This window comes from Pecten maximus, chromosome 12, assembly GCF_902652985.1.
Source record: "Pecten maximus chromosome 12, xPecMax1.1, whole genome shotgun sequence".
Taxonomy (NCBI): Eukaryota; Metazoa; Mollusca; class Bivalvia; order Pectinida; family Pectinidae; genus Pecten; species Pecten maximus.
Genome location: NC_047026.1, coordinates 17,995,842 through 18,019,831, shown reverse-complemented (window position 1 = coordinate 18,019,831; position 23,990 = coordinate 17,995,842). Strand labels below are relative to the sequence as shown.

Sequence of the window (23,990 nt, the reverse complement as noted above, 5' to 3'; positions counted from 1 at the left end):
ATTGATTTTTCTATCATTTTGTGTATTGCATATAAATACATCTTATTTTAATGATACACGAAAAGAAATTATTATTTTTATTTCCGAATGACGGATATTAAAATCCGTTTCAAGTTTTACTTTCGTTATCACCCTGTGTCACATGATTGGCAAAATGGAGACTGGATGATATCATAGTCTTGTGTCAACACCGTCAACAGATATAGAGGAAAATGATTTTGGACATCTCTAAAACGTGAACGATGCAGACTCGTTTTTATTTTGGTTTGTACCATGTTTTCATGATTCACCCTGTCTGTACGTCTGTTGAGAAAGTTAATTACTGTCAAATTTTTATTAGAAGGTTACAGTACAGTATTCAGGTATTTCTCCACTTATCATGTAGTATACTCATATGCATTTGATTGACCACTCATGAGCACTCCAGTAGATTACATGATATATAGGTCATGGCATCAGTGTAAAGTAATTTCAGCACACAAAACGTTTTATACACATAAGTTTTGGGGGATATAAATATAATTTCCAGTAGGATACTGTATAAATTATATTGATAAAAAGCAATTAGTTTTCAAAAATTGTCAGACTAAATATAGAAAATATAGATTCAATATAAATACATTGCATTCAATAATTTTAAAATGTAAAGACATTTCAAATGCCTATAGGTACTGTGAACAGCACCCTGTTTTTGAACATTAAATTAGTTTTAATTTGCATTGTATAAAAGATGGATTTATTGCACTATATTCCATGGTTAACCAATTGTCAGCATGATGTGACAGATTAATTAAATTATGCAACATTGCTCAGGTTATATTGAGCATTAAAATATGGACCGTGACATCTTCCATTGACATCAAATTCATACAGTTGTGAGCGTTACACCGTGGTGCACTATCTTTAGATCAGAGGTATCAACAGAAGTGCTGTAGATCGAACCACTTCAGATATATAGCCCCTAACAGGCAATGGACAGTGCCCTTTGCTACCTGTGGCTTTTACCTGCATGTACAGCTATATATAGTCTGGTTTATTACCTCCCTATTAACTGACTGCCATTTATGTTTGTCTTTAATTAAATTTGTTTTGTCTTTGTTAATAAGAAATAATGAAATTTACTGATACATTTAGCTCTACTGGTCACAGTCTATTATCAGTACTCCTTCTGAATCACAGCTGTTAAGTATAAGGACCTCCACTAATTCACAAGTAAGTAAGGCATATGACATGATAACGAAAATTAGGCCATCACCCACATGACATTCAAGATGGCCACCATAACTGCCATTTTGAAAATCTTGTTATTCCTAAACTCCTTTAGCCTGAATGGGTTAGAAGTTATACATCAAACTCAATATTAAGACAGGACATTCATCAATGAGATGTGAATTGGTCTATTGATGGTCATGACTAAACTTTGAACCCATAAGGGCTATTCTGTGGGGGATTATATATATATAATTATTGTGATACTAATAGGTGCTACATGTGCATATATATTGAACATGTTATATAATGTATGCTTGCAGTTGAATAATTAATTTTAAATGTCAATGAACTTACATAATGACATTATATAATACACACCAGGAGTTGGAGTTACACTTGTGAATTGGTTTATTAGTATATACCCGGTACATGTACAAAATAAATGTACATTGATGTTTATGTTAGTGAGTTTTTACAGACCTAGTAAGTTACTGTAAAAGTGGATATTTTCGCGTGTGGAAATTTAAGCTTAGCCAGCTTCCAAAGTGTTCGTGGTGTGGATATTTTCGCGCCGTCAAGATATTTTTGCGCTCACTTGTATCTTTTATATTTAGTATTTTTATGTGTTAACATATTCCTGGGTGAAAATTTTCGCGGAGATTTACTGATAGCGGAATAAGCGAAAATTTCCACACCGCGAATATTTCCACTTTTACAGTATTTGAAATGTTCACATGTATGGTTAGAATGGTGAAACCCTGGTACATGTATATCTTTTTGAGAACATGTAATAGTGTTTGTACATCTCATGATTACACAGTGACTGGAATTCAGCCCTCCCTCCTTTTCAAAAGAAATCTGTCCAGGGATTCATCAGATAATTGTGTTACACAAGCTTTCTATTTTGGAAGCAGACAAGTGCAACCTTAAACCTAAATGAATGACCAATGATCATGACCATCAAATGGACTTTAGTGTATAGTTTAGAAGTGGAGGTTTTATGTTATGGTGTTAATATGAAGATCTTATTTAAAATCTGTCCAGTGGTTCATGAGATTTAATAATCGTGCATACCGTACATGCTTTGCACGGATGGTCTGACATGTACAGGCAGACACTTACACACGCACACACAGACAAAATGATTACTACCAGTACGTTATATACCGCAAGATTTAAAGGGTTGTGTATAAGAAAAGTCTCACCAGGTTCTTTATATATATGTATGAAGCAGTTTTATGGGTACCTATATATGTATATATATATATATATATATATATGAATTGATTTTTCAGTTAAATTAAAGTTCACAGTGAGAAAGACTTAAAACATGTAATTTTATTTACATGAAAACTTGTAGAAATATTTGCAAGGACATGTACAGTTTTTGGATTTCAAGTACTTAAAGGGACCATGAGAGAAGTATAGATCATAATTATTATTTATATATATAATAAAATCAGATAAAAGCCATTGTTTTAATGTGTATGTAATCTACATCAATAGCTTTTCTATGCAGAATTATCATTCTGATGCTGTGATAAGCGTATACTATTCATGACATCTGAACTCACCCTGTAACCTTTTGAACTTTGATTTTATCAGTCAGACGTCCCGATACCTGACATTTGTATGATCATACGAGTGTAGAGGTATTACTTAATGTACTTTTAATTATATAAATTCGTTATTGGGTTGATATTTCATTTAATTTTTTAATTTTTTTAATAGTTTTCTGTAACTCCTTTTGGAAGAAAATTGAATTAAATTTTGTTTTAAAATCTTTTTCTTCTAATCTAATTAATACCGGATAAAAACAAAAGTCATCCTGTTGTTGAATCATATCAAAATAATCTCAGTGAAAACACTTAATATTATAGTCCTTGATGTTTCAATTACTAATCTTTCTAATTGTTCTTGTTTGGCCAGTACATGCATTAATTATATAGAGTTGCCTAAACGTGACCTAGGATTTTATAATATATGTTTGGGAAGGTGTACCTACACTATAACAAGAGAAAATAATTTATTCTATTTTGAACACAAATTTATGTCTTTTTATTATTATTAGTATTACTTATAATAAAAGATAAATAATTGTTTAATTATTTAATGCTGATTAATAACTAAAAAAATGTTTATTAATTATCCTGTTTACCTGTTGACAGGTGTGGTACTACTACTAGGATGTCTGTACCACCATGTGCCCCTCGTGATCAGCGGGGATTCCACTAATCACCCAGAAAGTGAAGCCTTCTTCAGTCCAAGATCATTCCTGCTCGCTGACATTAACTGCACCAGTTCCAATGTATCAGTTTGTCAGCCATGCTCCGAGGGCAGCTTTTCTAATGAGAGTGAGTAGGAATATATCCATAAATCTTTTCCTGATCAACTTGATTCTGTATCAAATTCATGAATACACAATTATTGTTCCTCATAATTTTCATGAATATTTTCTTGAATAATATACATGTATATGTATTGAATATCTACACAAAGGGTTGTTCAAAGCCTTTTTGATACTGTTGTGGGGATAGATTACTGTTCTATAAGTACTGTATTCAACCTTATAAACACACTTGGCACCTTAAAACATTTTACAAGGAGAAGTTTCTGTGTGAAATTAGACTTGAAAATAGAACAAAGTTGTTTTTGTGAAAAAAACGCTGCTTTCTAGATTTCTCTGGAACTGTTTCAGCTTAACATTGAGAGTGCATTGGCATATCAATGAAGTGCATTTTTATGGGCTTTAATTAAATGCACTCATCCTGTTTCATTGGAAAAATTAGAGGTACCTTACAATTGGGTACGCCTATGATGAAGAATACAGTATGATGAATATGACTGATGAAACTGATACAATCTTCCTTGGTTTCCTTTCCAGGTTTAACAGAGTGTGGTTGTTGTCCTAATGGGGCTACAGGAGAGTGTTTTAACCAGTCATTTTGTGAGAGGTGTGCTAAGGGCCACGCCCAGAACCTTACAGGACAGGAGAACTGTTTCCCTTGTGATAAGGGACATTACCAAGACGAGTTAGGACAGCCCAGCTGTAAACCATGTCCCAAAGGATCTGCCACAAAGTATGGCTATTGTGGTCTTTAGGCTGTTAAATAAGGGGGGAAAAGACTTGATTTATTTATTTGAAATCATATATGATAAGAATTTTGATTGTATGGCGATCGAAGGTTGTATGTAAATTATGAGATGTAGGCTAACACAAAGAGCATAAGATTCATTGAGGTAGTTCTAGATAAAAACAAAAAATGTTTGTGTCTCCAGGTTGAGGTGTACAATTTTGTGTTAACAGAAAAATTTCCAATTTTTGTGCAGTAACACTTTCTTAAGATGGACAGGCTTTACACAAGTGTCAATTGTAATCCCAAATTTTGCTTAAACTTGTAAACTTCAAAACCTTTCAAAACATTTCAGGTATGACAGACGATTTCTTCTAGTCCAGTAAAATTCATTATAAACAAGTTTTAATGTAAAATTTATTTCTCCTTTCAGTGCCGTTGGAACTGTGACATGTTCTAAATGTGAAGCCGGTGAATATACCAATGTCACGGGATCTGTGGAATGTTCGGAGTGTCCGTCAGGGAAAGTACAGCCGGATACTGGTGGAGGGGTTTGTACTAACTGTACCAAAGGACAATTATCAGGATGAGAAAGGAAAAACAGAGTGTAAAAACTGTACAAAGGGAACATTCCAGAATGAAACTGGACAATCAAACTGTCGGAATTGTTCTGAAGGTCATTTCCAAGACCTGGAAGGTCAAGTAAAATGTAAGGTTTGTAATGTAGGGGAGTATCAGAATGAGGAGGGACAAACCGAGTGTAAACTGTGTGCCAAGGGAACACACCAGGAAGAGAAGGCACAGAAGGAGTGTCACAAATGTGAACCAGGCTCCTACCAGAATGAGACTGGTCAAGTCCGCTGTCATAAGTGTCCGGGAGGAATGTTTCAGGAGAACCCTGGCATGTCTGCCTGTGAGCTGTGTAAAGTTGGAACATTTTGTGGGTATGTATAATTGTATCAGAGCTCACCTTAATGCTATAAAGATAATACATGCTAAAAGATGGATGGATTTGATTGAAACTTCATTTAATGTTAGTTATGAGGTAATACAAAGTGGGATTGAGTCAAGGGTAGAAAGGTCAACTATGAAGGTCACTGTTGCTAAAAAATGATATTTTTCGTCAAATTCGGTGTCAAGATGATCACTTCACTGTTGAAATTGGGATTGTGTTTGGGTCCAAAGGTAAGCTATGAAGGTCAAGTTCGAGTTTCAGTGGTTTTTTGGTCAAGATTACTGTAGAGAAAACTGGTATGGGTTCTCACCAGCCTTCTCTAAAGACTAATGAATATGCTCCCGTATCCCAAAACCCTCAACAATGCAGTGAGTACTCACGTTTGTGGTCTTGCTAGTGTGGTGGTTCAGGATCAAAGAGGGCGCTCTCCGTCACCTCGCGGGATTATATACGAGAGCGCACCTCCAGCTCGTGCAGGGAGCGAGTTCCAACCAGGGGAGATCACTTTCCCTGGATTTTCACTACATTACTATTTTTAGCAGGGGCCAGTAGGGGATATGCATTGCTTTAGCAATACCCAGTATTTTTGTTACTAATGTGGTGTAATACGTTGGATTGGTACATTAATGTCCTGTGTTTATGACTTTTGTGATATAGGTAATTGATACTAGATCCTGCATTTATTACTTGTTTTGTATTATACATTGTTACTGGGTCCTGTGTTTATGACTTGTGATATTATACATTGTCACTGGATCCTGTGTTTATTACTGTTGTGATATACGGTAGGTAATAGATACTAGATCCTGTGTTTATTACTGTTGTGATATTATACATTGTCACTGGATCCTGTGTTTATTACTGTTGTGATATACGGTAGGTAATTGATACTAGATCCTGTGTTTATTACTGTTGTGATATTATACATTGTTACTGGATCCTGTGTTTATTACTGTTGTGATATTATACATTGTTACTGGGTCCTGTGTTTATTACTGTTGTGATAGGTAATTGATACTAGATCCTGTGTTTATTACTGTTGTGATATAGGTAATACATACTAGATCCTGTGTTTATTACTGTTGTGATATTATACATTGTTACTGGATCCTGTGTTTATTACTGTTGTGATAGGTAATTGATACTAGATCCTGTGTTTATTACTGTTGTGATATTATACATTGTTACTAGATCCTATGTTTATTACTATTGTGATGTTATACAATGTTACTGGATCCTGAGTTTATTACTGTTGTGATATAGGTAATAGATACTAGATCCTGTGTTTATTTCTTGTTTTGTATTATAAATTGTTACTGGGTCCTGTGTTTATGACTTTTGTGATATTGTACATTGTTACTGGGTCCTGTGATTATGACTTTTGTGATATTATACATTGTTACTGGATCCTGTCTGTGTTTATTGCTGTTGTGATATAGGTAATTGATACTGGGTCCTGTGTTTATTACTGTTGTGATATAGGTAATTGATACTAGATCCTGTGTTTATTACTGTTGTGATATAGGTAATATATACTAGATCCTGTTTATTACTTGTTTTGTATTATAAATTGTTACTGGATCCTGTGTTTATTACTGTTGTGATTAATTGATACTAGATCCTGTGTTTGTTAATGTTGTGATATAGGTAATATATACTAGATCCTGTGTTTGTTAATGTTGTGATATTATACATTGTTACTAGATCCTGTGTTTATTACTGTTGTGATATAGGTAATTGATACTAGATCCTGTGTTTATTACTGTTGTGATATAGGTAATAGATACCAGATCCTGTGTTTATTACTGTTGTGATATAGGTAATATATACTAGATCCTGTTTATTACTGTTGTGATAGGTAATAGATACCAGATCCTGTGTTTATTACTGTTGTGATATAGGTAATAGATACTAGATCCTGTGTTTATTACTGTTGTGATATAGGTAATATATACTAGGTCCTGTGTTTATTACTGTTGTGATATAGGTAATATATACTAGATCCTGTGTTTATTAATGTTGTGATAGGTAATAGATACTAGATCCTGTGTTTATTACTGTTGTGATATAGGTAATACATACTAGATCCTGTGTTTATTAGTTTATCACTGTCACAGTATTACTGTTGTGATATAGGTAATACATACTAGATCCTGTGTTTATTACTGTTGTGATATAGGTAATAGATACTAGATCCTGTGTTTATTACTGTTGTGATATAGGTAATACATACTAGATCCTGTGTTTATTAATGTTGTGATATAGGTAATACATACTAGATCCTGTGTTTATTACTGTTGTGATATAGGTAATAGATACTAGATCCTGTGTTTATTACTGTTGTGATATAGGTAATACATACCAGATCCTGTGTTTATTACTGTTGTGATATAGGTAATACATACTAGATCCTGTGTTTATTAATGTTGTGATATAGGTAATACATACTAGATCCTGTGTTTATTACTGTTGTGATATAGGTAATAGATACCAGATCCTGTATTTATTACTGTTGTGATATAGGTAATACATACTAGATCCTGTGTTTATTAGTTTATCACTGTCACAGTATTTGATGTCATTGGTACCAGATCATGTGTATACCTTGATCCTGTTCTATACTCTGTCTTTTATCTATTAAGTTTTGTTGTGTTACAGTTCGGGTTGTTCCCATTGTTCTGCATGTCCTCCTGGAACCTACAGCGGTAACTCCACAGGACTGATCACCTGTCCAGCTTGTCAACCAGGTACAGTCAAACATGCTTTAATGACCACCTGAGTTAATTGATTCCCTCTCATATGCAACCAGATTTTCCCCTCCCAGTGTAATTTACTGTACTAGTGACCTGAACCTGGATTAAGAGACCACCTGTCACATGTGGCCGTTATTACTGCTTCCCTTAGAAGGTCACATATGACAGGTTTGACTGTATATATATATCTAACAACCTCTTTATTGTCACCCTTGATACTCGAAGGGTTATGTTCGCTCTATCTGTACCCCAGGAATATCTCATGGCAAATTAAAGTCGCACAACTAGCTATTTGGTTGGTATCAGGGGAAAACCCTGACCAATCTCTAAGCTGTTGGATTTATTTTGAAGATCACAGAGAATGACAACCAAGTTAAAAATCAGTTGATTTAATGGTATTATAGCCACCGTACAATTCACTGTTTTATATACAAGGTTGTGGTGACTGAGTCTTCAATTGTACCGTGACATATTCCAGGGATGCAGAGGTGAAAAGTGATGTCCTGGAGGATCAAGGATGTATGATATCATCGTAGACACTAGTACTTCTCCCAGTACATTTAGTCCATTCCCACATCAATCTCGCAGGTTTTGAATTAATTCCAAAACTCAAAGTCTGAACATGTGTCCTGATAGAGTTCTGATTCTGTGACACGCTTCAAAAGAACTAACAAATAAAATATGACAGCTAGATTTCTTTTAATTACTGAATCGGCAACATATCAATGCCCTTCTAATAACTATTATTTCTAAATTTACACCATTCAGTTTTTATAAAATTTGAATGTCTACTGAAAAACTAGGCCATGTGCACCTGTTTAGAAGAAAAAATGGCAGAAATCTTTAAGTATGGTAGTTGTAATAGGAAGGAGTCATGAAAATTACCCTGCTCAAGCTTGGCCTCATACGAGCTACTCTCGCTCTCCGAGCGGACAGCCTACCACTAGGCCTTAGGGAAATTCCTGGTAGCCTCAGCTAGTGAGGTGACCTATACTCTCCACTTTTACAGCCTAGTCCAGTTTGGATAACTATTTCATAGTAAAAAAAACTGGCTTGAGCTGGCTCATTCTCCTTTATTAGACTGAGTGATTGCTGTGTGTAGTACTTGTTGCTTGAATCAATGTGTCAATCACTATATATATATACACAGGTTTTACTATATACAGATTCTGAATTATACAAGTTTCATTAATTACATATTTCAGTGTTAAGGTTTCATTAGTCAGTTTTCACGCTATATAGGTGTTGTTAATGATATACATGTCATGCTATCTAAAGGTTTCATTATATTAATGTTTCACTATATATACATGCTCTGCTTTATAAAAGTTAATATTTCACTAAATATAACATACAAGTTTCCTTCAATTCAGTTTTCACTATGATATACACTGCATTACATACAGGAGTCACTATATATAAAGGTTCCACAATATAGTTTAAAGTTTCACTTTACACTGTCTGAGAATATCAACTTTTGTATTCATGTTGAACAGGACATTTTTCTAAAAATGAAAGCTCCCAAAGCTGTTCCAAGTGTGAGCCAGGGATGTTCCAGAGTAAATCAAATCAAACAACGTGTGTTTATTGTCCTGTCGGCAGAATCTGCAAGTAGGTCAAATAAGGCAATATTGTATTTTCAGGTTTGTTTGGTATAGCCATGATTTCACTGGTGATTATCATGGATAAATATTTTAGGATTAGACAACTATTTTATAAACGATCATGTGTATATAATGGTGAGTGAAATATAGAATGGTGGTCAGTAAGGCTGTGTTAATAGGTTTGTATGATATGCATGCATGATGTTCAGTGAGTGTATAACATTGTGCATGATGTGTAGTGAGCGTGATGTTGTGAAGGATGTGCAGTGAGTGTATAACATTGTACATGATGTGTAGTGAGTGTGATGTTGTGAAGGATGTGCAGTGAGTGTATAACATTGTACATGATGTGCAGTGAGTGTGATGTTGTGAAGGATGTGCAGTGAGTGTATAACATTGTACATGATGTGCAGTGAGTGTATAACATTGTACATGATGTGTAGTGAGCGTGATGTTGTGAAGGATGTGCAGTGAGTGTATAACATTGTACATGATGGTCAGTGAGTGTATAACATTGTACATGATGTGTAGTGAGTGTGATGTTGTGAAGGATGTGCAGTGAGTGTATAACATTGTACATGATGTGTAGTGAGCGTGATGTTGTGAAGGATGTGCAGTGAGTGTATGAAATCTTTACGATGATTATTTTGTACGATTACCGGTACTCGCTTTTTCATAATTTACTTGTCTTTCATGTCGTATGATGTGTATGTGTTTGAAAAATCTGACTAAAGTTGTAAGTTGAAAGAAAAAACAAGCAGTTATTTCAAAGCAGTCTTCATTTTTATCTATTTTTCAAAACTTTTTTTATTGGAATTCATTTCCTTGTCTGATTTAGGTTTATTGTAACATTTGTTACATATATAGATTCATCACTTTATATACACATAGGGTAGATGGTGCCTATGGTGATTATGTACTACATATGTATATTTGTGCCTGGTGTGAGATTTTGAAGTACAAAAGTTCCATATAAGAATGAATAAAAACACTTGTGTTCTTGTATTGCAGTGCTCATGGTTGTGTAAACTGTACTATGTGTCCAGAAGGACAAGAGACCACAGCTGAGGGTAGCACCAACTGTACACTGTGTCAACCAGGTATGTACTGGTACCGACTGTACACTGTGTCAACCAGGTATGTACTCGTACCAACTGTACACTGTGTCAACCAGGTATGTACTAGTACCGACTGTACACTGTGTCAACTAGGTATGTACTGGTACCGACTGTACACTGTGTCAACCAGGTATGTACTGGTACCGACTGTACACTGTGTCAACCAGGTATGTACTGGTACCGACTGTACACTGTGTCAACCAGGTATGTACTGGTACCGACTGTACACTGTGTCAACCAGGTATGTACTGGTACCGACTGTACACTGTGTCAACCAGGTATGTACTGGTACCAACTGTACACTGTGTCAACCAGGTATGTACTGGTACCACTTTGATGTAGGTAACAATTAATACAACATACCAACCAAAACCATCAATCCAATTTGTATTATTATAGTAAGTATTAATTGCGACAATTTGAATGTAGTCCCCTACTGACTACTAGTAAACCCTCTGCCTGTCCAAACCTTTGGTTTAGGTTTTGGTTAAAACATTTTTAATTGCTTACCATTAACTTACTATTTGTTTAATGATGCTGATACATCACCCGTGTGTCACTTGGATTATCTGACATTCGTTATGAATAGGAACTGGTAGAGGAAATGCACAGTACTCTCAGAGAGCTTGTTACAATAAAAAGCAGCTGACAACCTCTTCATCAACTATCATTACATGTATGCTGAGAAAACTGAAAACTCTGTGAGGTATTTTGTAAGCAAGGCAGTTATCAGACGATATCAAATCTAGGTCTTATAATTACTTTATATACATATATATGTACCCGGTAAGCTATAATAAAACTGCCAGAATTTACATTGAACCTTTTGAGATTTTATTTTTCATCAGCTGAAAACTGAAATTTTAGTACTTTATCATATTTTGTCTTACTGGCATAGTCATGAATTAGTGACAGCCAATCCACCATATTTTTTACAGTGTAATACAATACAATATAATGAAATCTTGATTACGCTTAATGTTTCTAATGCAAAATTGCTAAAATATACAATCAACATTTACAGTATTCATGTATTCAGTATTCAGACTTACTTGCTATTGTATTACTAGGGATTCCATCAATGACCTGACGTTGTATTACTAGAGATTCCATCAATGATCTGACATTGTATTACTAGAGATTCCATCAATGATATGACATTGTATTACTACAGATTCCATCAATGATCTGACGTTGTATTACTACAGATTCCATCAATGATCTGACGTTGTATTACTACAGATTCCATCAATGATATGATGTTGTATTACTAGAGATTCCATCAATGATATGATGTTGTATTACTAGAGATTCCATCAATGATCTGACGTTGTATTACTACAGATTCCATCAATGATATGACGTATTACTAGAGATTCCATCAATGATCTGACATTGTATTACTACAGATTCCATCAATGATCTGACATTGTATTACTAGATTCCATCAATGATCTGACATTGTATTACTACAGATTCCATCAATGATCTGACGTTGTATTACTAGATATTCCATCAATGATCTGACGTTGTATAACTACTGATTCCATCGATGATCTGACATTGTATTACTAGAGATTCCATCAATGATCTGACGTTGTATTACTAGAGATTCCATCGATGATCTGACGTTGTATTACTACAGATTCCATCAATGATATGACGTTGTATTACTAGAGATTCCATCAATGATCTGACATTGTATTACTACAGATTCCATTGATGATCTGACGTTGTATTACTACAGTTTCCATCAATGATATATGACTTTGTATTACTAGTCTAAGAGATTCCATCAATGATCTGACATTGTATTACTACAGATTCCATAGATGATCTGACGTATTACTAGAGATTCCATCAATGATCTGACGTTGTGTTACTAGAGATTCCATCAATGATCTGACGTTGTATTACTACATATTCCATCGATGATCTGACGTTGTATTACTACAGTTTCCATCAATGATATATGACTTTGTATTACTAGTCTAAGAGATTCCATCAATGATCTGACGTTGTATTACTACAGATTCCATCAATGATCTGACATTGTATTACTACAGATTCCATCAATGATCTGACGTTGTATTACTAGAGATTCCATCAATGATCTGACGTTGTATTACTACAGATTACATCAATGATCTGACATTGTATTACTACAGATTCCATCAATGATATGACGTTGTATTACTAGAGATTCCATCAATGATATGACGTTGTATTACTATAGATTCCATCAATGATATGACGTTGTATTACTAGAGATTCCATCAATGATCAGATGTTGTATTACTACAGATTCCATCGATATCTGACATTGTTTTGCTTATATTAGTGATTTTTCCCATTGTATAGGTTTCTATAAGATCGGTTTGTCTGGTGGCACATGTAAGCCCTGTAAAGATGGATACTATCAAACTTCACCAGGATCCGGTTCATGCCTGGAGTGTCCATCAGGATTCTTCTGTCCAGTAAGTTTGAAGCTTCACATGATTAATAGATGAGCTATTTCCAGTTATCCAATATGGTAAACAAAAACAAAATACAGGAATTAATTTCACTATGACAGAGCCACTGTGACTGATTTATTCCACAAATCATTTGTAATCATATGGTATGTTTGTATCAGACATAAAACATGTATATAAAAATAAGGGATATGAAAAATAGTAAGTATCCAAATTCCAATATTACCAAAAATACCTCCAATTGAATTAAATGTTTAAAACAAGTTTTATGTCTGTCTGTCTGTCGCATCCTTTGTCGCCTGAATGACACATACATGCATAGTACAGGTAACACGTGGGTCGGGATTTCCACGTTAAATAATTTCATCCTAATTCCTCTCTGTCAATTATCAAACAGCTGAAATTAAATTCTATAAACACTGCAAGTTTTATTGCAAATGTTGCTATTTTAAAGCTATTTTACAGAATATATATGAAATCATGAAAAAGTTTATTCCTACAGTGCTGGGGAGAGAAATTATACATTTTAGCATGTTTTCATAGTTCTTGTGATAAATATCTCTGAATTTTTGCTACAGACATTTGATAGCCTTTTAACACGTAAACAATTATTCAGATATGGAGATTTTCACAATACGAATGGATGTTCATGTCGGTATTGCAAGCAAAACTCATTTTATGTTTGTTGAATTTGTACAAAGTGATGTGGTTTTATTATTATAATAATGGTCAGTGTTGAATGTGAGGAAAATTAATAATATGCAAAAACATTTTGCTGTACATTTAGTATTTTTTCACAATTTTTGTCACAAAGGCACTGAATGCTAATGCATTAGTATATTGATTTTTTTATGACATGAACAGAAATCATGATATGCCTGATATTATCAATTACAGATAGCATCAGAACCGCCCCTACGATGCCCAGTCAGCGCTATCTGTCCCAAAGGTACTGGTCAAGCCATACCTTGTGCTGGACCATTCTATAAAGCCAATAAAGAAAGAACAGAGTGTTTGGCCACACAGGAATTAATAGCTGTAGTGGCTGGCTGTAGTGTTGGTAAGATTCGGCATATATGATACAATGTATCAAATATTACCTGACAATAAGCCCATGTCTGGAAATAAGCCCACCATGTCTATTTTAGTTCAGCTAGTGTAACAACAATGGCTGTTTGGTTGTCCAGCATTGAGTTAATGCCTTACTTTGTGACAAAGATTTTGTGGTCAAGGTTAAAGGTCAAAAATCACATTTGACCACTTTTGAAATAGAAAGCTATGATGTGAATATGAACTAAGTAACTTTATGTACTTGACCCCTTGCCTCCTGGACTGATTTATTTTATTGATGATGGGTGTGGGGTTACATCTATGTGAGCCCTCTGTGTTTGCCCTAGGCTTATTACAGGATAAATACAGACCTCTTATCAATCTAGAATATTTGAGAAATATTTAATTTAGACTTTAATAAAATTGGTGACAAAATCTGAGACAAAAATGATTGGTGTGGTAAAATATTCATTAATGTTTGCAATTTTGATGTTAAGTTGTATCAATTAGAATTTAGAGACTTTGAAGACAGATAACATTTATTATATGAATTTGAAATGAGTACTATTATTTCATTATTTTGCAGTATTGCTAGCATTTTCTGGGATAGTTTTATACAAATGTCGACAGTACAGGAAAAGACGAAAAAATTCTGAAGATAACCAGCTATTAACAACTTCAGGAAGTCAGATTTACTCTGGATGGTGACGAAACAAGGAAAAAATTCTAAAGACAACAGCTATTGATAAATTCAGGAAGTCAAATTTAGTCCAGGTGGTGATGTAACAACGAAAACTTTCCTAAGATAATCAGGTTTTAGTAACTTCAGGAATTCAGATTTACTGCGGGTGGTGATGGACCTGATTTCTTCATTCCATCTTTTTCAGGATACAAGAGTTCATCAGGATATTGTGTACATACATGTGTCAGGCAGGCATTTAATAGACAACTATCTTTACATATTTTGTAATAAGATAATTATTAGTCTGAATTATCCCCCTGTACAACCTTTCAGCAGCTCTGATTAACACAAATCAAATATGTACTAGTTTTAAGTTTTTACAGGATGTGCTTACCTCATGGAATGCCCTTTGCATTATCAGTGTTAAGCCGATTTTAAATTGGGGAGATAAGTGCAGTTCATATTGCAGTTTAATCAGAGTTGTCTCCCCTTGTAATTCATTCATGTCTGACTGATCGCGTGGTAATTTAGTCATGGTTGTTACTTTCTCTATTGATGCAGTCATGGTTGACTCTACTGATGATTTAAATATAGTTGACTAATTGTGGCGATTTTGTCTTGGTTGACTTAATCTCCTGGCAATTTGGTCACAGTTGACTGAATTCCTGATGATTTAGCCATGGTTGACTTATCTCGAGGTAATTCTGCCACAGTTGACTGAATTCCTGGCAATTTAGTCATGGTTGACTTATCTCCTTGCAATTTGGCCACAGCTGACTGAATTCCTGGCGATTTAGTCATGGTTGACTTATCTCCTTGCAATTTGGTCACAGTTGACTGAATTCCTGTTAATTTAGTCATGGTAGACTTATGTCCTGGCAATGTATTCACAGTTGACTGGTCTTGAGCGACACTCTTTGCAATTAAGTGAAAATAAAATGATATATATGTAAATGCCTGTCTGTTTGTAAAACTACTGTACACATGAATTTGTCGCACAAACCTCATAATACTCCTATTCACCTGTCCAAAAGAGGGTATAATTGTGATTTTTCATGCAGAAAGTTTTCAAAGGCTTGGTATTCTATTTATTTTTATCCAGAGTTTATCAAAATCGTTTATTTATAGCACAATATATATATATTCTCTCAAACTGACATAATTTGTATATTTTATAATTAAGAACAATTTAATGTGTAATATCTGTAGTAAATTAAATGTGACCTAGCTCTGTTTCATCAATATTCATTAACTTAAGGAAATGCCTTATCAACATGTTTTTTTCATAGGAAAACACAATTGGATTTACGGGAAAATCTTAGTTTAATAAAAAATTATCCCGAAATATTGTTTCCAGGTTAATTTTTAGTTTACTTCATAGATTTTCCAAAAGTTTAGAAATGTTGATGAGGCTGGGGCCTGGAACTTGCAGCATCCTATCAGGTATAGGATGTGCATATGTTTGACTTTTGTTTCCATATATTATTAATAGTACTGATTACCTTGTTGCTGGTAGTGTAAGTTTAAAACTACTGAGAATTTCCTGAACTGTAAATTGTTGAGACATTCTCCTCTTGAAGAGAGAGAGATTCCTTCCTTGTCACCAGGTCAGGGACAGTTTACAATTTGTGTTGATAAGTCACATTTGGGAACAGTTTAGTACATTATTTCAGAAACAAATATATTTTAAAACATAATCTGTCTTACCTAATTGCGTCAAACACTACATACCATTGGTACTTCTATTGTATCATCAAGAGTTTGTATCTCAGTACGACAGGAAACAAGCTTTTGTGGTTGTTTTAGACTTACATGGTACATTATTTTGAATAGAGAGTATAATACGCCATGCCATGATAGCGATTTATACTAAATAATAGACTTTTATCGTCAGACTTATGCCAGACAATAGACTTTTATTGTCCGAATTATACAAAACAGTAGACTTTTATTGTCCGAATTATACAAAACAATAGACTTTTATCGTCAGAGTTGTACTAAACAATAAACTTTTATTGTCAGAGTTATACTACACAATAGACTTTTATCGTCAGAGTGGTACTAAACAATAGACTTTTATCGTCAGAGTTATACTAAACAATAGACTTTTATTGTCAGAGTTATACAAAACAATAGACTTTTATTGTCAGAGTTATACTAAACAATAAACTTTTATTGTCAGAGTTATACAAAACAATAAACTTTTATTGTCAGAGTTTGTCTGATCTTGTGTCCTGATACAACTGGGAACATGTTCCAGACTTACATATATATTACCAGTTACCTGATGCTTTTCTGTGATAAATATTTATGCAATTCGTTATAATTACACTACACATTCCCTATGATATTTTTCTAAATTTTTGATTCTTTCATTCCCTGTCTATAGTTTGTTGTTTATAAGTGGTGATTCATCTGAACAAAGTATGAACGTGTGTGAGTTCCATTCCGTGTTTAGTATATTGTGTCATTTCTGTGTTTTTATGTATCTCCCCGACTTGTCATATTGCATTGTATGCACATTGTATCTGTGTAACAATAAATTGTATTTATCTGTACAATATTACATTGTACTCTATATGATGTTAAATTTTACCTGTTAATTCTTTGTACAATGTATGCTTCTTTATTAAGTTACATTGTATGTTTCTTTTTTAAGTTTTATTGTATTTGTGTAAAGTTACATTGTATGTATTAGTGTAAAGTTACATTGTATGTTTTTGTGTAAAGTTACATTGTATGTTTTTGTGTAAAGTTACATTGTATGTTTTTGTGTAAAGTTACATTGTATGTTTTTGTATAAGTTAAGTTACATTGTAGGTATTTTTGTAAAGTTACATTGTATGTATCTATGTAAAACTGCATTGTATGTATTTGTGTAAAGTTTTATCTAATTTTGCAGATTACAATGACTGTGTTGAATAGTTAATGTTAGGAGTATGACCACATTTTGGGACAAATACTAGCTATTTAAGATAAATTACTCAACCAAAAAAAAGTTCAATCATCAAATTATATTAATGAAAATATTTGATAAATAATAAAAATCACCCCCTGTCATTTCAATGGATATATTATTCTCTGGACATCTATCTGTATTACCTGTTCTATATATCAAGGTTCTCTTAGATTAATGACATGAAGTCATTTAGGTTGATTCTTTTATGTTAATGGTCTACATTACTTGATATGACTCCAAATTCTTCCAGAAACAGACTCTTCCTTCTGAGATATCACTAAGCAGCTCTTGTAGCCAATCAAAAGGGACGTTACAAACAGCAACACTTTTTAAAGGTGACATTTTAACCAATAATAGTCATCATTATTTATCAGCAAGGTAATTTGGTGGCATAGATAGTTTGTTAAAGTCTGGTAGTAAAGCAGTCAGATGGGTAGTTTCAGTGTTGTTTTATAAAATTTACAAAATTAATTTCTGGTGCATTTTTAAAAGAAATTGTAAAATGTTATTTGTGTGAAGCTATCAAAAATTATCTTGATTTTTTATATCTGATCTGTGTATTCATAATTATCTTGTTGATTATACACAATACATGATATGTAATGGACATCTGTTTGTGACATTGTATCAAGCCATTATATTATACTATTATAATTCAAGGTCTGTAGAAAGACTTTTAATTATATTTTCATGTGTTTTTTGTTATTAAACTGTTATGTATAACATAAGGGATGAATGTATTGACAATATTGGTAATATAACAATATAATAGTTAACAATAAATTATGTGTTTCTAGCTCTAGTTTCAGTCCGTTAGAGTGCTGACCATGTGATCTGAGGTGCATGGTTTGATGCTCGCTACCGTTGTTGGATTGTGTTTCTCAGGATGTGGTCTGGATGACATTCGATGGGCCTCCCATATGTTGTTAAGTGAGGTAATCACCAACTACTACAAGGTGACCCACCTCAAAATGACCCTGGCTTGTCATGGGGCGATAAACCCAGCAACAAACAAACAAACCAGATTAATCAATGTTCTGTATACTAAAAGGAATCCTTTTATTTCAAATTTATAGGAAAGCATTTTCGGATTTAAGGGGAAAAATTTTGCTTGAATTCTGTAAAGCTTTTCACTGGAAAATGTTAAGCAAAAGAATTTTCTAAAATTAAGTTGAAGGATATTGACAAAACTGGGGTTTGATTACATTTATGAAAATTATTTCATTTTGATATTGGATGTGTATGTCAGGGATCCAAAATAGGACATACATGTGGCTCAGGTGTTTAAGACTGCCAAAAAACGTATATATATAGTACATATTACAGAAATGTACAGCTTAGGGTTTAGGATTTGTTAGAGATGTTATAAAACCATTAAAATATCATTAATATTACCAGTATCGCATACTTTAGTTAAAACAAATCATGCCATGGTATTGTGTGGTTTAGAGATGCTATAAAACCTTTAAAATACCATTAATCTTACCAGTATCACATACTTTATAGTTAAAACAAATCATGACATGGTATTTTGTGGTTTAGAGATGTTATAAAACCATTAAAATACTATTAATCTTACCAGTAATGATACTTTATAGTTAAAACAAATCGTGACATGGTTAATCTTACCAGTAACGATACTTTAGTTAAAACAAATCATGACATGGTATTGTGTGGTTTAGAGATGTTTTTAAACCATTAAGATACCATTAATCTTACCAGTAACGATACTTCATAGTTAAAACAAATCATGACATGGTATTGTGTGGTTTAGAGATGTTATAAAACCATTAAGATACCATTAATCTTACAAGTATCACATACTTTATAGTTAAAACAAATCATGACATGGTATTGTGTGGTTTAGAGATGTTATAAAACCATTAAAATACCATTAATCTTACCAGTAACGATACTTTATAGTTAAAACAAATCATGACATGGTATTGTGTGGTTTAGAGATGTTATAAAAAAATATTATAATACCATTAATCTTACCAGTATCGCATGCTATATTACCAAAGCTAAAAACCACGACACGGTATTGCATGGTGCTACTTTATATTATAGAACCGTATATGGAATGCCTTGCACTTAAAATAATCACTGTTGAAAGACCTAGCACGTACTATATGACAGGAAAGTAGCATGTTATAAATCCGTTAAAATAACGTTAATCTTGATTAAAGCATGACTACCTAATTAAAAACATGACATGTATTGTTATATAATATCTCAATTTTGTGTTGTTTTAAATTTTTAGCAAAGTTACAGCTCTTTCGTTTAACCAATCCAATTAAAATACATCATTATACACTACGTTATGATTGGTGTTTAACAGTGTAGTTTTGTTATGTTACAGGAATAAACTATATTATTATCTGTTTTTATCTCAGTGTTTGCTATTGTTTTAATTCATATATTCTGAAATAAACCATATCACATTGTCATAAATCCAACACTTTATCAAACATGCATAGAAATGTTATAAACTAATTACACAAAACATAAAGTGCAAAAACCTTTCATGACAATAAATCCGTTTATATGCACATTTGTTTTATTATTATTAGTCCCCCAGCTACTGGTAAAATTGGGATCGATGGTCGTCCTACATTTCTATCTGTCCGCCCATCTGTCCGTCCGTACTCACTACGATATACTTGTGGGGTGAATTAACGATTCATTCCGTGCTAATATCTTCGTCGCTAATAGGTGAAATTAAATGTAATTTTGTGTTTTCCCCCTAATTCATCATTAAATATCACTGCGCATGTGCTTTTTAGCGACGGAATGAACGATATTGATTATTTGAGGGTCGTGTATTTTAATAAGTTTTGTCCGAATCGATACAAGGATATATAGACATAAGTGTCGTCTTTTACACTTTTATCTTAATCTCCTCTGAAAATTAATAAGATAAAGTTAAGATCGGAACGCGTTATTCAGTATAAGTATCAATTAAGATATAAAAAAAATAGACAGGTACAACTAATTATTGAATTATTGTTCAAAAGCCACAAAAGAGGTATTAGATTAAAAATCAATGTATTGATCCAAGAGGTCAACAGATGGGAAGTGGGGGGATGTAAACTTGAATTGTGAGTAGAATTGATCTGAAAATTGAATCTGCTGATATTAGATAAATTAACAAGAATATGAAATTCGCGGGTATATACTCTGAACCGGTGTCACTATTAAGGAGAATCCGAGGCGAAGTCATGGCACTTTAACTATTTAGTTATTGGCTCGCGCGTTAACTGCAAACCTTAAGGGCATAGTTCACCCATCAATCTCAAAGGATTGCACTCATGACAGCCCAGTTAAATTAATATTAATTGAGGAAATAGTTAAGTTGTTGATCTAATAGATCATAATTTGTTAATGTTTGTTTCTGATCATTTTTGCAGACGATTGCATGTGCATCCAATTAATTCTATCTTATTCAGATTTTTCTAAAGCGTAATTTAAGAGATAATAATTATTTTAATATGCAATTGGAAATATCTTATTTATGTCATATTTATAATTACCTTTGTACAAGAAAAAGTATAAATTACATAAACTGTGTGTTTAGCACACATTAAATATGTTAAATATGCGTGATTGACAAAGTGGTCAAAATGTTACGTCTTAGAATGCTTAATATATATGACTCCAATGTCTACCATTTCATTATGCTACAGCAAAAATGCATTTAAATGTCCATATTTCATATGTATTGAATTAAGCATACGAAAATATGTCACGAATATTTGAATATTTGGAAGTGTGATGAACACATCTTTCATTCGTTTCCATTTACTTTTAAATCAATTAAATCCCGTCTAAATTGTAACTCGCACCAAAAGTCTGATATGAACTTACTGCAGGTCATCTTTGTAGGTCAGTATGAATCAATATTGAATACATTACAATGGGTTTAATAACGAACTATCAAATTTCTTACCTTGACTGTAAATATTTGCTTCGAGATGGATCTTGTTGAAAAAAGATGTGCGAAAAAACCGCATCGTCGGAAACCAACGAGACTCTGTCTGACGTCTGAGCGAAACGTAAGGCAGAGTCTTGTGGGTTTCGGAAGATGAAAAATAAACTTGTCTTATTAGAAGTGTATTAATATAAGGTTGCCCTTCTGTTTTGTTCTGGTACCGATTATCTTTAAACTCACCGTACCGAGCAAGGGAAGGATTTGCCAGCTCTATCTCACTTCATGTCATAAAGGGCGACTAAACTTCATCCTCAATACTCCAGGGCCCCTGGAATCTGTCGAGACAAAATCGAAGACAAACGGCTAGCTATTTGGCTGATGTCAAGGAAAAACCCTGACAAATCTATGAGCTAGACGCATTTCTTTTGAAGGTTACATGGGAGCGACAGCCAATTTCAAAGCCAGCCAATTTAACGGTGTGTCCACCTCGAGACTGAGCATGGAGTATCGATGATGGCTAATGTGTCTCCCCTTCCCATCTCTTGAAGGATAAATACTCCCCAAATCCACTGGAGACTCCAATAATAAGGCTTGCTGTATTCCACTGCCTGTTGATCACAGGAGCCGACCAAAAGTGTCACCATGAAAAATCGAGGAATTTGCTGCTCCAGTCACAACATTTTACAATGTTGAAAAGTTATGAATTCTTTTTTATTGTACCTCCCCATCCAGACATTTGTGTCGGCATATGTCGAGGTTTTTGATTGCCTCCTATGATCATCACTGCCAAGTCCTAGAGGGACAATTAAAACAGCTGTATGATGCAGGCTTAATTGATATTGGCTCTACTGGATCTGATTCTCAATTTGTTTCGCTCTCTTCATCACAGACACTAGCCTCGTGTGCCAACCCGCCAGTCCCCTCATTATTTAATTGACACACCTGTACTAGTAGTACCTGTATTTCGGGGTCGTCATATCGTGAAATTGACTGGCTTTGAACTTGGTAGTCGCTCCTCAGTAGTATTCAAATGAAGTGCGTGGTCAGGGTTTTAATGAAGCCAATTAAATAGATTTTCAAGCACAGGGACCTATGGTCCATATGTAAATGCATTTTAGTATCAATACATGAATATATATATTCAAGGGATGCAGAGAGCGAAAAGGAGCGTGACCTTTGATATATGGTATGAAAAATATTAAAATCGCTGGATGCTTTGAATTATCGGGTTAAAGATACAAATGTATGTCTGTAATCAATGCTAGATATCTGAATGGTATCCGAGGAAATTTAATTATATATTTAACGTTCGATTTTGCCTTGATTTTCCCTCAGAGAGCGCAAGTAAACATAAATACTGGAATGTCAAGGATGCTCCACCCTAGGAATATGTCATAATGACGTCGAAGGGCACCACAACTAGCTATGTGATTGGTGTCAAGGAACAACCTGACCAATCGCTACACTGATGCGTTGCTTTTGGAGGTTTACAGAGGAGTGGCAACCAAGTTCAAGTCAAGCCAATTTAACGGTCGGAGACCTCGAAATTCGTTTTATACTCCTGAAATGACCATACTAGCTTTTTTCTCACAACCTTGAAGTGACAGGGCTGTATCGATTTTGCCATACACATTCCAGAGGTTTAGAGAGCGAAAGTAAAGTAATCACTTCAGTATCGAAGATGGATGGTAGCCATCATTTGAATTTTAGATGGTGAATGCTAAATATACAATGAAAGATATCTAGGTTATGGATACTACATATCTGACCAATGTTAAGTATTAGATGATTGTTATCGGGTAGATATATTGAATGCTTTCTATCTGATCTTAGGTATCTGAGAAAATTTAGATATCTGATGGATTAAGGATATCTGTCTAATGTTTGATACTCTATATAGATTGATGTTGAAATGTGTTCAGTTTTGGAAAACTATTTTATAAGATTTTTTATAACTATAGGTATACAGGTGAATATTGATATCACTTAAATGCTGATATATATATATGTTAAAATATGTTAAATGCCGATATCTAAGATATTTGGTGGACGATGCCCCAGGTGAAAATCGCAGTTACCACTTCCATTTGGCCTGGGGATGCTTATGCTCGAGCAATATCAATATCTGTAAATCACTGCTTTGGATCGATTGTTCTATGATCAAGTTTGTCTTTTAGG

The 23,990-nt window shown here is 33.8% G+C and overlaps 1 protein-coding gene across 1 annotated transcript; it reads left to right on the top strand.

The window, feature by feature from the left end:
- The first annotated feature begins 146 nt into the window (after positions 1 to 146).
- On the top strand, positions 147 to 20,433 carry LOC117339301 (major surface-labeled trophozoite antigen 417-like). Its single transcript, XM_033900811.1, has 10 exons — positions 147 to 264; positions 3,381 to 3,566; positions 4,097 to 4,292; positions 4,720 to 5,230; positions 7,900 to 7,988; positions 9,491 to 9,605; positions 10,610 to 10,698; positions 13,078 to 13,193; positions 14,088 to 14,250; positions 14,827 to 20,433. Exons 4-10 carry the CDS (start codon positions 4,770 to 4,772, stop codon positions 14,946 to 14,948), a joined length of 1,155 nt encoding a protein of 384 aa, XP_033756702.1. The 5' UTR covers positions 147 to 264; positions 3,381 to 3,566; positions 4,097 to 4,292; positions 4,720 to 4,769; the 3' UTR covers positions 14,949 to 20,433.
- Positions 20,434 to 23,990: the final 3,557 nt, after the last annotated feature.